Below are 14,531 nucleotides of genomic sequence, written 5' to 3' on the forward strand. Positions count from 1 at the left end.
ATTGAAGGTTCATAGTACTGTAGTTATTGCATGGCCCAATTACCAATGAGGTTCGAAGGGGAAACTGGGTTGTTTATGGCCATCTTCATAAACCACAGCAATACATGAAGGTTCCTGAAGTATTATGTTTATATAACAAGTACAATGTAGAGGAAAAAAAATGTTTATAACCAAATGAAACAAATTAATACAGAGAAATAATATCCTTAAATCAAGCTCCACTTCTCAGCAAAGCTGCATTTGGAACAAAGCGATTGTTATTCTGTCATTAGATTTGACTGAATACAAGATAAATGCAATCTGGTAAAAAAAAAAATATATATTATTCACCCTGTAGCGCTGAATACAAAAATGTAATCAACACTACACCACTCTACACTTGCTGCCCTTTTGAAAGAATATCTAAAAATGCCCCTACTCCTCAATCAAAGTTCTGTATGCATGTAAAACCTTGAATTCAGTTGTGGCTACCTGCAGCACTGACCAATCCCCCTGTAGTTTACATTGTGGCCTAATGTTAACAACTCCACCCACTGTATCCTGTCTTACCTTTGTGCCCTCAGTCTAATCAATAATGGAGCACTGGCAGCTGGATTTTTAAGAAAAAAAAGTTTTGTTATGAATCGTTTTGCTTCATTATCTCCTCACTATGACAATGTTATACGTTAACAATGTTTCTCCTTCTCAGATAACAGGCCAGCGTATTCAAGGACACCTGTGTGTCGTAGGTTTATTTTCTAGATTTGTAACTTAACTAGTTTGTTGTTTTCTTAAGAAAAAAGGTATGACTGGAGTAAATTCTTAGTGAACTTATATCACAGAAAATCAACATACCGTAATTGATAGCTTAGCTTACTTCACCAGTAATTTAGGTATTAACGCAAAATGACAGTAGTTTGGGGGGATAACAATCTTTTCTCTTGGTTATATGTGACATTCTACCTTTGGAAAAGTGGCAAAATGCTTACAAAAATGAAGTTCCTTAACAAATGTCATCAATATTGGATGTGTTTTTTCAAAATGTGTGTGAAGCAGACATATGGAAGTCCACCCTACAGTCAGGAATTTGCAACCCCAGAGAACAACTTAAGTTTCACAATGACTCTATCCACACATTTCATGCATAGAGAAACTATTTATTTCTAATTTTTTTCTTCCTATTTTTGTTTATGTTGTTGCTTTAAAGTAATTCAAAGAAATGTACCTGCAAAGCTACAATGAAAATGGTGGTTTTGCAAAAAGGTACCATAGCACTAGCATGAATAACACATTCAATTTCCCTGACACTACGGCTGGGACCAAATCAAAACTTGGACAACCTGCTAATCACACTTAACAAAACTGTATTTAATAGCTGTATTTATTTTAATAAAAACTGTATTTCTTTTTATGAGTAGAAGAAATAAGATACTTACAAAAAAAAAAAGAAAACGCTATTAAATACAGTTTTGTTAAGTGCGATTAGAGGGTTGTCAAGTTTTGATTTGGTCCCAGCCTAGGTTTACTTATGTCTAGGAATCATTCAAATGTGACGTGTGTGTTGTCCTTATAGCTAGACTATTTGGACCATTATTTAATTAACTGAAAGGAGAAAAAAAATCATGCTCATGTTACAAAATGAGAAACAAAACATATTAATAGTGCTAAAGGGAACTTGAAATATATAACTTACAGTAGATGTTTGGTTGTAGTTTTGTAAACTTTTTATCTCTTTCAAATAATAGAGTTAAAGACATAGTAAACACCAAGAAAATACGGTCCTTTGACTGTAGTTCAAAGGTGAAATGCTACACTACTTCATAGCCGGCTCAGAAAGTTCAGTTCCTCTGGGTCTGTACTACACCTCTCCTCTTGTTAATGTTCCCAGCTTTCGCCTCTGCTTTCCCAAAACTATCCTTAACCCGAGCAACGCGTCCAACAGAGGAGCGATAAGCAACACACAACCACGCTGTGTTTACCTTCCTGAATAGTCAATAAGATTATAGTCATTACTGGGCTGATTACATGCGGGGTCAAATTGGCCATCAAAAGACTACCAAGCTTTCTCTGTCTGAGTACTGTGTAAAGAGATCTGCAGGGTACTTGTACAAAAGGTTCAAAGATATTTGGTAAACTGTGCTTATATATGAATCCGCTGCAATGCATGTATATCAACATGTGTACAGAAACATATAGAATAAAAAATGGAGATGAGATAGATAGAAATGGAAATGAGTCATGGTAAACTATATTTAAATAAGTGATTTACATTATGTCGAATAACTTCTTATGTACTCAAGATACATGCAGCAATGTATGTGTGGCATACAGATTGGCAGACGTATGGACATATATCCCCAAACGTATGCCAAATAATGTTAATACTAAGTTTCATCACAATTAGATAAGCACTTTACCAGATATATGAAAAAAAATAGTGTGAGCTATGTACATTACATGTGATTGCACACCCGGCTGCACTGCATCCCTTTCGCTAGGGATTCCCTCCCCTACAGGGGATAACAGAAGATAAGAAAATGAACTTAAAATTCAAAGTTATTACAACTTATTTAACAAAGTTAAGAAACATTCTTGTATCAGAAGGACAAACCAGTTTTCTTTCCAAAAGTCACAGCACAGAGTTAACTCAATGCAAGGAGGAAAGGAAACTGATAAAGCTAATCAGTGAGATAAGCACTTTACCAGATATATGAAAAAAATTAGTGTGAGCTATGTACATTACATGTGATTGCACACCAGGCTGCACACATTCACAAAACTGACCTTACAGCAGTCACATTGTTTGCTGACCCTAAGCTGCTGGTGATTTAAGGTCAAAGACTTCTAGTTAAGACAAGTTAACAACAGGAATTCGGACAGACGGGTGACTGTCGAATGGCAGTGATGAATAAAATGAATACCACAGGGCGTTTTACAGAAATTGGGGAACTGCAGTAGGCTTTTCCAGTTACTAATCTGAACTGCATGCATGTACAGTTAACTACCAGAAACCCTTTATTTTGTTTGCCCCAAGTCCTTAATATCAGATAAATACAGAAATGAAAAACTGTCTCCCGTTTATGTGTTGAATGCAGGCTTGATTTAAGGTCAAAAGAAAAAACAAGTTTTCAGTATCCAACTTCCCATCTTCAGTCTCTTTTTGCCTCTCTCCCACCTTGCTCCAGCCAGCAAGCAAAGCATAAGGTGTGTGACACAAATCCAAATGAATGACTTATTTTCTGTAGCAAAATGCCAAAGCAGCTAATTAAAGTATGTTTCCCCCAAAAAATGTTAAATAACTGTAAAAGCAGTGTTGATATTTTTTTAAAGACCAGCTTACAGTAAGTCTCCTGAACCAGCACCGCCATCTGAAAACCAGAAAACCACCAGCTCTGACCAGAATACACCAGTGCTGCAGGTGATAGCTGGAATTTACAGGTGTCCACTGTCAATCCCCTTGTGAAGTAACTGAGATCCTTCTGTTTTCATATACTTGTTGCTGTATAGTTGCACAGTTAATACAGGTCTAGTAGATTTCAGTAGTACCACACAAACCTTCACAACACAGACATTTTTTTTATTGATGATTATATGAACATAGATGAACATCTGCCTCATACCAACTTGTAAGACCACCTGTTTCATCAGTATTTCTACAATTATATTGTTTTGAGGTAGAGGGAATTCACAAATATATGAATATTATGAATATTCATAATGAATAGAAGCCCTGGAACTCCATGGAAAGATTGGTATGCTTGCCAGGAAGGACATGCTTGTATGGATGAATACAAAATTACTACGTGTAGTTTCTTTTAGCATTTAAATGATGCAAAAATATGTACTACAGTTTTAAAGAGCCATATACTCCCTGACAAAAATACATTTGATATAACAATTTATTGTTTAAGTATAAGAAATATGGATTTGAACTTGCATCCTTTTCACTACTGAGGGTACAGAGAGAGAGAGAGAGAGCGAGAGAGAGAACACAAAACTAAAAAAACAAAGTTGACACACCATTCAAAACATAATGTCGTCCTTACCCTAATTATTCCCCATTACTTTCCATTTTCAACTTGTAATTGGTGCAACTTGATATCAACTTAATTGTATTCTTCCTGACATTTTTACTCTATAAAGTTCAACAGGTAACACTATAAATGCTGGGCTAGCTGACTATAACTGCTAAGAGACAGAAAAATAAAACGAAAATAATAACATAATAACATCTTCTTGTAGCTCAGTCCATCTCTGTAAACTACATGCCCATACCATTTTAGTTGACAGATGGATCTACAGTCAAGTTCAAAATAACCGTGGAAAAATAAAATGCATAGCACACAAAACAGTATCGACTGCTCTTCTACCTGCAACACAGGTAAATAACACATGAACCAGTGACACTCGTTTAGTTTATTTACTAAAGTTCTACGTCACTTGCAGAACTGGTTTATTTCCCTTCTAGATTAGTTCTGCTTATCTATTTTTAAAGCTCTGTCGATTTTCTTACCTTGAGCAAACTCGTTTCTTCTTTCTTTTTTTCCTCATGATGGTCCAAATGCATCTGCAGAAACTCGTCTTCACAGCAAATAAAACTCACTGTACATCCCATCCAGGCAGATTCAAAAGCCAGACCCGTTCACCCATACAAAACACACAAACCCTATCTGAACCGACCAAGTTACTCTCTCCCCTAGCCCCAGCAAACGTTTACAAATATCAGAAAGGGAAGGCTTCCACCTAAGGTTCAGGTATTTGAAAGTTCACTCCTTTGATAAACAGAGGGTCTTTTTAATGATCTTCTAGTACTGTAAACATGTTTACTACTAACGAGACACCGGCAGAGCGCTCAGATCTGTAGAGCAAGACCAAATTCTTTTCGATTTAAAAAAAATAAATAAATTTCCAGTATAATTTCGTTTTCAGCTTCCCTCCCTATGTTCACGAAGAGGCAGGATCTGAGAGTGGAGGAAAAGGTGTTTGAAATCTGGAAAGTGTGTAACCCAATGCTTCAAATGCAGCTCTGGATCTGGCTCAATACTGCATCCTTTAGGAAAGTAATCCTCACTGTCAGTCTGACATCCATGAGCACGTAAATTATTCTTTATCTCACTTTCATATAGGTAAGTGATTTATTTCATCACATCTCTTCTTATCACATCACTTCTAGACATAAGCACTGGTATGTATAGTCTCAGCTCTGTACTACTTATTGTCACTTCTACAGCACTGTCTTATAGTAATTCCAATCTCAGCAAGAATATCTATATGAAACATACCATTTTATAGGAGCACATATTATATATATATATATATATATATATATATATATATATATATATATATATATATATTATATATATAACTATATATATATACATAATTATAGTTAGTACATACTCAGACCAACAGTATTGCATTATGATGTACTGTACAATATCCAATCACTGTATGAGTCTGGTTGCTCATATTTCAGGCACATTTACATGTTTCTAATAAATATTATGAGCAATGTATAAAACACAGGTTTGTGTCCCTAAGATTGGGAAGTGCTCAAGAATGAATGAGGAGTTTCTTATATTTTCATTACATTGTAAGAGGGGGTCTGTCAGATTTGCAAACGGTGGAAAGAGGAAGTATCCAGCTTTAGTAGGAATTTAATTAGTATATTCTGCAAATGGGTCATTTCCATTTTTATGTACTTTTTTGTTTATTCAGCTATAGCAAACACTTGTGGAATGAACTGATACTGTGATAGTGTGTCGGTGTTGGATGGGGATACGGGGTGTGTGATGGGAGTGGTGGTGAGCAGGTGACAATGACTTCCATAATCAGCAAGGCACCAATTGGGGCACATTTACGAGGTTTAACTTTCATTGTTTATGGGAAACTAATAATAATATATGCAATTGCGTTTTTGTTTGTTTGTTTGTTTGTTTGTTTGCTTTTTTTGCATGGCCCTCGAGCTATACCATAGTTAATAGTTATGACAGGAGCATAACTGTTAAACATTGGTCTTAGTGCGGTGTGTTGGGGGTTTGTTGTTACTGTTTTGTTATTTGTGTGTCATGTCTGAAGTGTTTACCGTGTGTAGGTGCTTAAGATGAGCACAACATGAGTTGTTAGCATTGTTAAAACCCAGCCGATTTCATGACGATGAACACCAGTAATTAATCAGGTTTCAGCTTTGAACCCCCACCCCCTTCACAAAGTTTTGCTGAACTGGCACCACTGCTGCAAAGATTGGACAAAACTTTCAAAGTGTTACTAGTCTTGGCAGTCAGCATGACATAAACCTATTTTGGGGACAAAATATCCTGTCTGGTAAATGTAAATGTATAATTGTTGGGGTACCACTGCATTTGTGGGACCTCTTGTTTATTAAAATATTTTGCATGTAAGGGCTGATGTTTTGGGTTCATTACGTTAGCTGACTGTGAATATGAAAGTAAGAATACTGACAATATAACCTCACCTGCTTTCTCTATATATAGGAAGAGTGGGTGAGACTGGCAGAGTTGAAAGTTCATATTACTACTTGATTTGAATGGGATGAGGAAACCTTTTTAGTCCTGGCACCTAGGATTCTACAGAAAAGCTCAAAACAAGTTTAACAACTGATAATGTCGTGTGTACCTGATTGTGACTTGGTGTATAGACACCAGACAGAGCAGCATAGTTCAGGAAAGCTCAAAACACACTGTAAATATTGTTATAATGAGCACTTTTGTTGAATACTTTGACAAAATGATTATTTGAATTGAGGATAATGAGAGTTAAGAATATTGCACACTTCCTCTGTACCTAAAAGTACATCTTTTTATGCTTGGAGTAATAAATTCACAGCAAGACATCTGCTGTCTGGCCAGCTTGTTTCCTCAATACTCTTCAATCAGTAGGGAGACCTGAGGTATGGCCTGACAGCGGTAGGGGAAAGGAACAAATAATAAAAAAAAAAATGCTATTTGTTTTGGTCAAAATGGCAGGGAACTGTTGATGAACCGTCTGAAGACAACAAGCTAGCAGCTACCACCAGCAGTCCTGAACCATTCAAATGATAATTAAATTAGTCAGGATTTGTGAGATGAAATAAAATGGTTTGCTTTGCTTTGAACACAAAATGTTAGTTAACAAAAATGAACAACCATAAATACGAATGAAATGATATATAGTTATTTTTATTTATTATCATAATGTGAAATTGAAATCTGATGCACATGTTAAAAGTTTAAGTAATTTGCTTTGTATTTCCTTTTTTTGTTTTTAATCAGAAGTGTTTTAAACTGAATAACTTTAAAAAAAGATTGTTCTTTATTTTTGGGAAATAAGAAATCAGGTTGCACAAATAAGAAATCAGGTTGCCAATTGCACCACTGTGATTACTCACCTTAAAGTTACCATTTTCATACCCTCCCGAAATAAAATCCTGGCGACGCCACTGCTGCCGGGGTTTATTATTTAAAAATTAAAATATATATTTTTATGTTTTTCGTAAGTGAGTAGAGAATATGTAACTGTGCAGTTTATTTCAAACTTTAAAACTTTTATAACATAACAAAAGAGTATCAGTCAGCAAAAATATGTGCTAAAACGAAGTGAATTTAATGTAGCCCTATACAATGGTAAAAAGACAGCTAAATTTGGAGTTTTTCTACAACAAAAAAGATAAACCACCAACTTCAGAGACATCAACAGAAACCGAACCTGACTTCAGTAGTTGAGAATGTTATTAAGAGCACGAGGGTGTGACGATACTTTCATTGCCCGTAAAGTGTTGTTTGCAGCTCTTGATTGTGACAATCTGGTGTATAACTGTGATTGATGAAAGATCTGGTAGAAAGCTAGCTTAATGTTTACATAAAAATTGTTAAAATCATGCATCAGGTTTGAGCGTGGTTTTTGCTTCTTTTGTTTTTCTGTTTTTTTGTTGTTTTTTTTGAGGGGGGGGTGGGGGGGGGATGCTGCGCCCCACCAGTTTTTCAAGCCACGAGTCACCTCTGGAAGCAAGGAATGTGAAATAAGGATTATGAATTATATTAACGAGTAATTCAAGCCACTGGATAAACTGCATCAGTGAAATGGCCTACTCCTGTATTGTAGCTCTTGGGCACAACATCCTAATGATGTCTAGATAAAAAGGCTGTACTGTCTGCTCAAATAAAAGAAGCTCATAATTGATAAATTGGGTGCATGCTGCCCAAACACATCAGCAGTGGTAAATTGGACCATTTTGCTAATTGGTCAATACAGTATAATTGACGAGGATGGAAAGCTTTGAAGACAGCTCTTTGAAAGTGAGATTGCTTCATTTTGTTGTTTGTGCTGTTCAAGTTTTCATGCTTCTCTGCTTCTTCAGTGTTTAAAGGGCAGTATAACCATTGCAACCAGGAGGAGGGCAGCACAGCGGCTACATCAGAAGTCCTAGTCCCTGTCTAAGCACTAGCTTCCAGCTCCACCTGTATTTATATTTGTCATCATAGCTGACAAAAAAACGCAGTTGGATTATCAAAAACAATCATGGATAAATCAAAGAAATATCCCAAAGCATCTACAGAGGGTTGGTCATCATGTTCAGAGATGGCAGAGTTGTACTTTGGCTCGATTGAGAATACCATACAATATAAACACTGTAGCACTAACTGGATTGATAGTAGGATCACCATGTGCCGGTTATGTTTAATTCAGCCCATTAATGCTCGTCGTGTTCCTTGTAGTCAAAATATTTCTTAAAGGATCCCAATGATTCAGCATCAACTGCATGGCTAGTTGCCCATTCCATACTCTCCGACTCTGTGTAAAGAAGTTCCTCCTTCTCTCTGTCCTAAGTCTGCCTCCACTTAACTTCCAGCCATGTCCTCTGGGCCTGATTTCTGTGCTGCACTTAAAGCAGTGACTAGGGTTAACTTTGTCGAGACTTTAAATGCTTCAATCAATTCCCCACTATTTTTTTCATCAATGCAAAATACAACCTCATCATAACCTTTTTTTGTTTTGCTATAAAACCAAGCATTCTGTGCACCTTTTAATTGCTTATCTGCATTGGTTGACAGTCATGAGTCAACACCAAGGTTCTATATTACCCATTTTGTATTTAAATTCTACATTTATGTGACTGGTAAACAATGACTGGACAGGAGATGGATAGCTTTCTCTCCATCCTCCTTTTGTATCACTGATTGCCTCTGACAAGGGCAACCAAGCATAAGGCCGATCATTTGTGATTGTTTAAAGAGAAAGTAGCTTTAAACTTTTTTTTTTCTTTTTTTTTTTTTTTTTTTTTTACTGTCTCTACCTTTTGATAATATTTCTAGTAATTCTGCATTACACAAGAACAGTTTTGGAATGAGAAAATGCCATTCAGCCCCTCAAGGCTTTCCCTTGTTAGTGCACCATTCACGCCTGCTAGGAGGATCAAATTTAATAGAACAGAATTGAGTCATTTTTTAAAATGTTTCCAATGTTTTAGCTCTTACTTCTTCACTTGGTAGGATATTCCATGTATTTATAATTATCTGTGTAAAAAAGTGCTTCTACCTACTGTGCTAAAGATATTTTTACTCAGCATATGTCAGGCAACTAGAACTGAAGAGCAGCTCCTGAACTCAGACAAATACACTTAAAAAATGAAGAAAACAGAAAACCAATACTTGAGAACTGTTTATAAAAACCAGTAAGATTGCAAACTTCTGCAGAAATGTAAAGGAAACAGTCAAAAATCAAAATAAATGTAATTTGAAAAGACTTGAAAAGACTTTTTATACATGAATTGGAAACTTGTTGTCTTTCCGAAAGGATACTCTACCCATCAATCTTATTCGTTACCAGTCTGACCAGTTAAATAGGTCTCTCTGCCCACAAACCCCTGTCTTTTCTTTGTTTGGTGCTTCTCCTCCCTGCCGCCACCCTGCAGCGTGCCTTGTCTATGGGGAAGGTGACCCCAATTTCCACTTGTCCTGCCCACTGGCCAAACCATTCTTAATCACTGTATTGCATTAATTTCAGCTCGGCCGGCATAGGGTCGGCTATCAAGCTCCAATGGATAAGGCCATGGGCCAGATTGTAATATGAATGTATTATGAATCTGTCGGTTATCATGTTAATGTTGTGCATAACTGTTTGTCAATTGTTCAAGTGCCATCAGGCATATCTTTTGCAACCAATAAACTGTTATTTTTACTACTAAGTGGATGTCTTCTTTCTGAACGGGCCTGTTTTCATCAGTGCTGTCAGACAGCAGGGGAAACGGTGAAAGCATCTGTAAGGAATTTGTATGAGCTGGTGGAATATTGTGAATTTGACCTAAAGTAAAGTAGAGCAAATATGAGATAGAATTGTAATCGGCATTGCTGACAAAGACGTCTTGCAGAAATTACAAATGGAATCGGAGATGACGGTAGACAAGGCTATACAAATGGCTGATCATTCAGAGTTGATTAAAAAGCAGGAGTGAGCATGGAGCGGCTAAAGGTGAGTACAAAATAGTGCATAAGCCTTTGCAGTTTAAAAACAGTAAAAGCCAGAGAGAAAGGAAATGGCATGGATCTCAATACAGTAAACCAAAGCACACAGGCCAGAAAGAATGTACGCCCTGCACATGCTGTAATTGCAAGCATGGGCTGAGTGAACCACATCTAGCAAGGAACAAAAGTTGTAGAAAGTGTAACATTTTGAGATAGAGTGTCTGTGTTGTTGTGTGTAGGTGTAGAGGCTGTAAGAAACTTTCTTTTTTTTTTTTCTATGGTTTGGATTTGAACTGCTGACCCTTAGTACTAGAGACAGACATGCTACAGTTTTTCTAAAGGGGAATAGTGGGGTTTGTAGTCATGTCTTTATGCACACATACAATGTGTCTATTTGGCCAGTAGGGGTCTACATATTTCCCCTGCTTTGAGAAAGCTTGTCCTTGAGCATAGAGCAACATATATCTGAACTCAGCAATGCGACTACACATCCTGTGTGAGCTGTACCACTAGTTGGGTGCCATTTGTAAAACTTTTATTTAGTTTTTTTATTATATTTTATTATTGTTTTTATTATATTTTTTATTTTCACTGTGGTCTGGATTTGAACTAATGACCTTTGACACTAAGGGGAATCTGGGACACTGGGAATCCCCCAGTAGTCATGTCTTTATGCACGCATACAATGTGCCTATTCGGCCAGTAGAGGTCACTCATTACAGGGTGATGCAGGTGCTCCAGACAACAACAGACACAAAGTTATGGTTCAAACAGTTCTTTAATTCAGCCTCCTCCTTTGTTTGAGATAATAAGGCTGAGAAATAATAAGGCTGGCTCTACCCAACAATGGGTATTGCCAGCATATAGCAAAAGGGTTTGCAGTCCTGAAATAATAAGACAAAACACAGATACAGAAACACGTCTCCAGACTCTGTGTACTCTCAGTGCAGGTGTGGTGCTTTCAGCCATGGTGGTGTATTTGCAAGTGCTTTCTCAGATTGCCATTTGGAATCACGTCTGCCCCAGAAATATTCCAAAGGGAGGTGAGCAAGCTTTTGGAAGGGTTAGAAGGCATGGTTACTGTGATGGTAGTGCTTCTGTATGGGAAGACTACTGAAGAACATGATGCACACTGTACTGCACAATATGAAATAATCTGGACTGATAGTAAACAAAGACAAATGTAATTTTGGGAACAAAGAGATAGAGTACTTCGGTTACATCATCAATGGAGACAGACCTGACCCAGACAAAGTGAAGGCAATCACAGAGCTGCCCAGTCTGACAAATGTCACAGAGCTTCGGCAAGTGTTACGCATGGTAAATTAGTTAGGCAAATTTCTGCCTAGTTTATCATCCGTCATACACCCAATGACCTATCTACTTAAAAGAGATGCAGCATGGATATGGACTAATTTCCAGCAACACGCATTAGACCCATTAGTCAAGGCCATGTTAGTAACTGCTCCTGCTCTAGAATTTTATGATGCAAGTAAACCCACAGTAGTAAGTATGGACGCAAGCAGCTTTGGTCTTGGAGAAGCACTGTTGCAGCACCATGGACAGGCTTCTTCCAGTAGCTTTCTGCACCAGAAAAAAGCTAAAGCTTTACCTGAGTTACAGCCAGAACAGAGTTTTGGTCAAGTTGGATGGTGAGAAGGGATGGAGAACATCTGCTTCTGTAAACAGCAAGTCTGTGGAACCAAGGTCATATTGGTACAGACTGAGAATGGCACAACTCTACATAGGAACAGGAGACACCTGCAACTTGTTCCATTGTTCCATCAAGCCAATACCACAGTAACTGTGTAGCCCCACAGCCAACTAACGCAGTGGAACCTGAGGATGCAACAACTCCTTGTAACCCACCATCTTCCACTACAGCACGACCACCGCCAGCAACACCACAACCTAAAGTGAGGACCACATCAAGTGAAAGAATTGTCAAGACACCATTGCGTTACAGAGACAGTAATAGATTAGGGAAAGCAGCTACATTAGGGGCAGAATAATACCCTAGTTGCTGTTGGATGGCAGGCAGTCTACCCCAAAGTCCAAGTTAAGTGTTGTTTTGAAAGTTTGTTCAAATAAATAAAAATGTGTTACATTTTTACATGGCAACTCTACCTACCAAATGTTAGCGTTCTGTGACTGGATCTCTGTTGAATTATATTTGTATACCTTTATAGAAAGTTACAGCAGTATACTGTGGTAAAAGACATACCGGTTGCAAAGTGTAATAAAGACAAATTAAATTTACTTTAGAAAGTGTAGTTTGGAAGAGGGCAAAGAAACACATTAATTTCTCATTAGAAATGTATTGTAGTCAGGTCCTTTCTTTGTGTTTGGGTTTTCCCTTGTCCAACTGCCCAGTCTCTGCATTTGCACAAATTTACAAAAGCTGTTTACCTGACCTTGTGAAAGCATGGTAAATAAATGGTAAATGCATGTTAAAGGCATGGGACAAGCAAGGTAAAAATACAGCACTACCTTTACCTTTGTAAACATTTATATTGGTGTGTTCATGCGATGTACTAACTAGTTACCTACCTTCACTTCTCTTAACCCAGCATGGGAAACACTTAGGATTGCTTTGAAAGCTTAAAGAGCCAGGCTTCAGACGCAGATTAAAGTTTCAGGACTGGCACGGAAAGAAACAAAGGATCTTATCAGCCTGGGAAGGGGCTTGCGCTTGGTGGGGCCAGAGATTTGTTCCAAGGATGAAATGTTGCGCTGTACCCACAACAGCTAGCCCTTCCACCAGGGGAGGGCTGAGGAACGCACTCCTGGAGCAACTCTTTGATGGTTCTGCCAGCCTTTGAAGATTTCCCCAGAGTCACCCAGCCTGAAAAGCCCCTTTTATACTCCGGCTCCAGCCTTCATTCTGAGGTAAAATTTAAAAGAAACTCACATAGAAAAAAAAAAACCTTTTCTCACTGATGCAGGCCAAATTGACTTGACTTGAATTGTTTCTTTTTTTTCCTGAAAATGTCATGCTGCTTTCTGTTGCCCTTGAAATAAGACTGACTATGAACGTCTCTTGTTTTCAGTGGAACGTGACATAATAAAAATCAGATGACAAACGTCTGTGTCAAACACATATAGTATAGTTTAAGTAAAGTTGCATGTAAGTGTTCTTAACTCAGCTGTATCAACATATTTCTTATATGCCTGAGGAACAATGCCAATAAAGGAGTTTTGAAGATATGTGGCTGCAGATATATAAATTGCTATTATATGCATCAGTAAGTGAAAGAAGATTTTACACCTATTCATGGATGAATTGACAGAGCTTCTGTATGCACTGGATGTGGTAGCCTTTGGGAGAATGGTACCACATTGGTAACATTGTTATATATTGATATATCAATTCACAAACAGACCTTTTACGTCATAAAGTGGTGTCTACTTTGCTGCGCCCTTGGTGTTTACACCAGATTTTGGGGTTTTTGAGCAGTACAAAGGAGGCCTTGTCTAGGCATGTAGATGTCATAAATCACATGCATTGTTAAAGCATTTGTCTAAATATATCGCAACTTTTATTTTAGTACTATTATAATAAATTGCTGTTTCACTTACCAGGTGTAGTCGTCACAGATTAATTGGCCAACAGGCTCATCCAGAGGGTAGCCTACTTGTCCTTTCACTCTGAAAACTGACTTGAGTTGAGTAATATACATTTGCGGCTCTTTTAGTTCAACAGAACATGAAGACGTCGGGTTGATTCTCAGTCACTGCCGCCACACAACGATGAGGATGCTGATGTACCTTTCAAGTAGTTTCCTAAACCTGCTGCATAAACTGTGCTTTGTATTTTATTTTTAGATGTGCTTGTTTGTTTCTTTAGGTGAGGGTCAGGACAACAATGTGTAACAACAGTAACAACATTTAACAAATGATTATCAACAATATTATTTGGATGTCTGGGGGTTTATCGATTCATTGTGTATAGATGACTTATGATACAGTATATTGCATTGTAAAAGAAGTATCTTGTTTGTGTCGTAATTCACTGACAAGGAGACAGACAGGTGTATTTGGAAAACACCACACAGGTGCCCAGTTTTATTTTAGGCCGGCTCTTTTCCT

General features: G+C 37.5%; 1 protein-coding gene across 4 annotated transcripts in view; it reads right to left on the reverse strand.

Annotated features, from left to right (window-relative positions):
- Positions 1-4,793, reverse strand: part of LOC121322595 (tensin-1-like) — a 287,308-nt gene extending 282,515 nt beyond the window's left edge. For 3 of the 4 annotated variants that reach the window (XM_041262744.1, XM_041262746.1, XM_041262745.1), the window contains exon 1: positions 4,493-4,792. In XM_041262744.1, the coding sequence (XP_041118678.1) occupies positions 4,493-4,594 (102 nt within the window). In that variant the 5' untranslated portion in view covers positions 4,595-4,792. Of the gene's footprint in view, positions 1-4,492 lie in introns of all 4 variants that reach the window. The other variant, XM_041262743.1, reaches the window with a different exon arrangement.
- Positions 4,794-14,531: the final 9,738 nt, after the last annotated feature.

Source organism: Polyodon spathula, chromosome 11 (assembly GCF_017654505.1).
Source record: "Polyodon spathula isolate WHYD16114869_AA chromosome 11, ASM1765450v1, whole genome shotgun sequence".
Lineage (NCBI taxonomy): Eukaryota > Metazoa > Chordata > Actinopteri > Acipenseriformes > Polyodontidae > Polyodon > Polyodon spathula.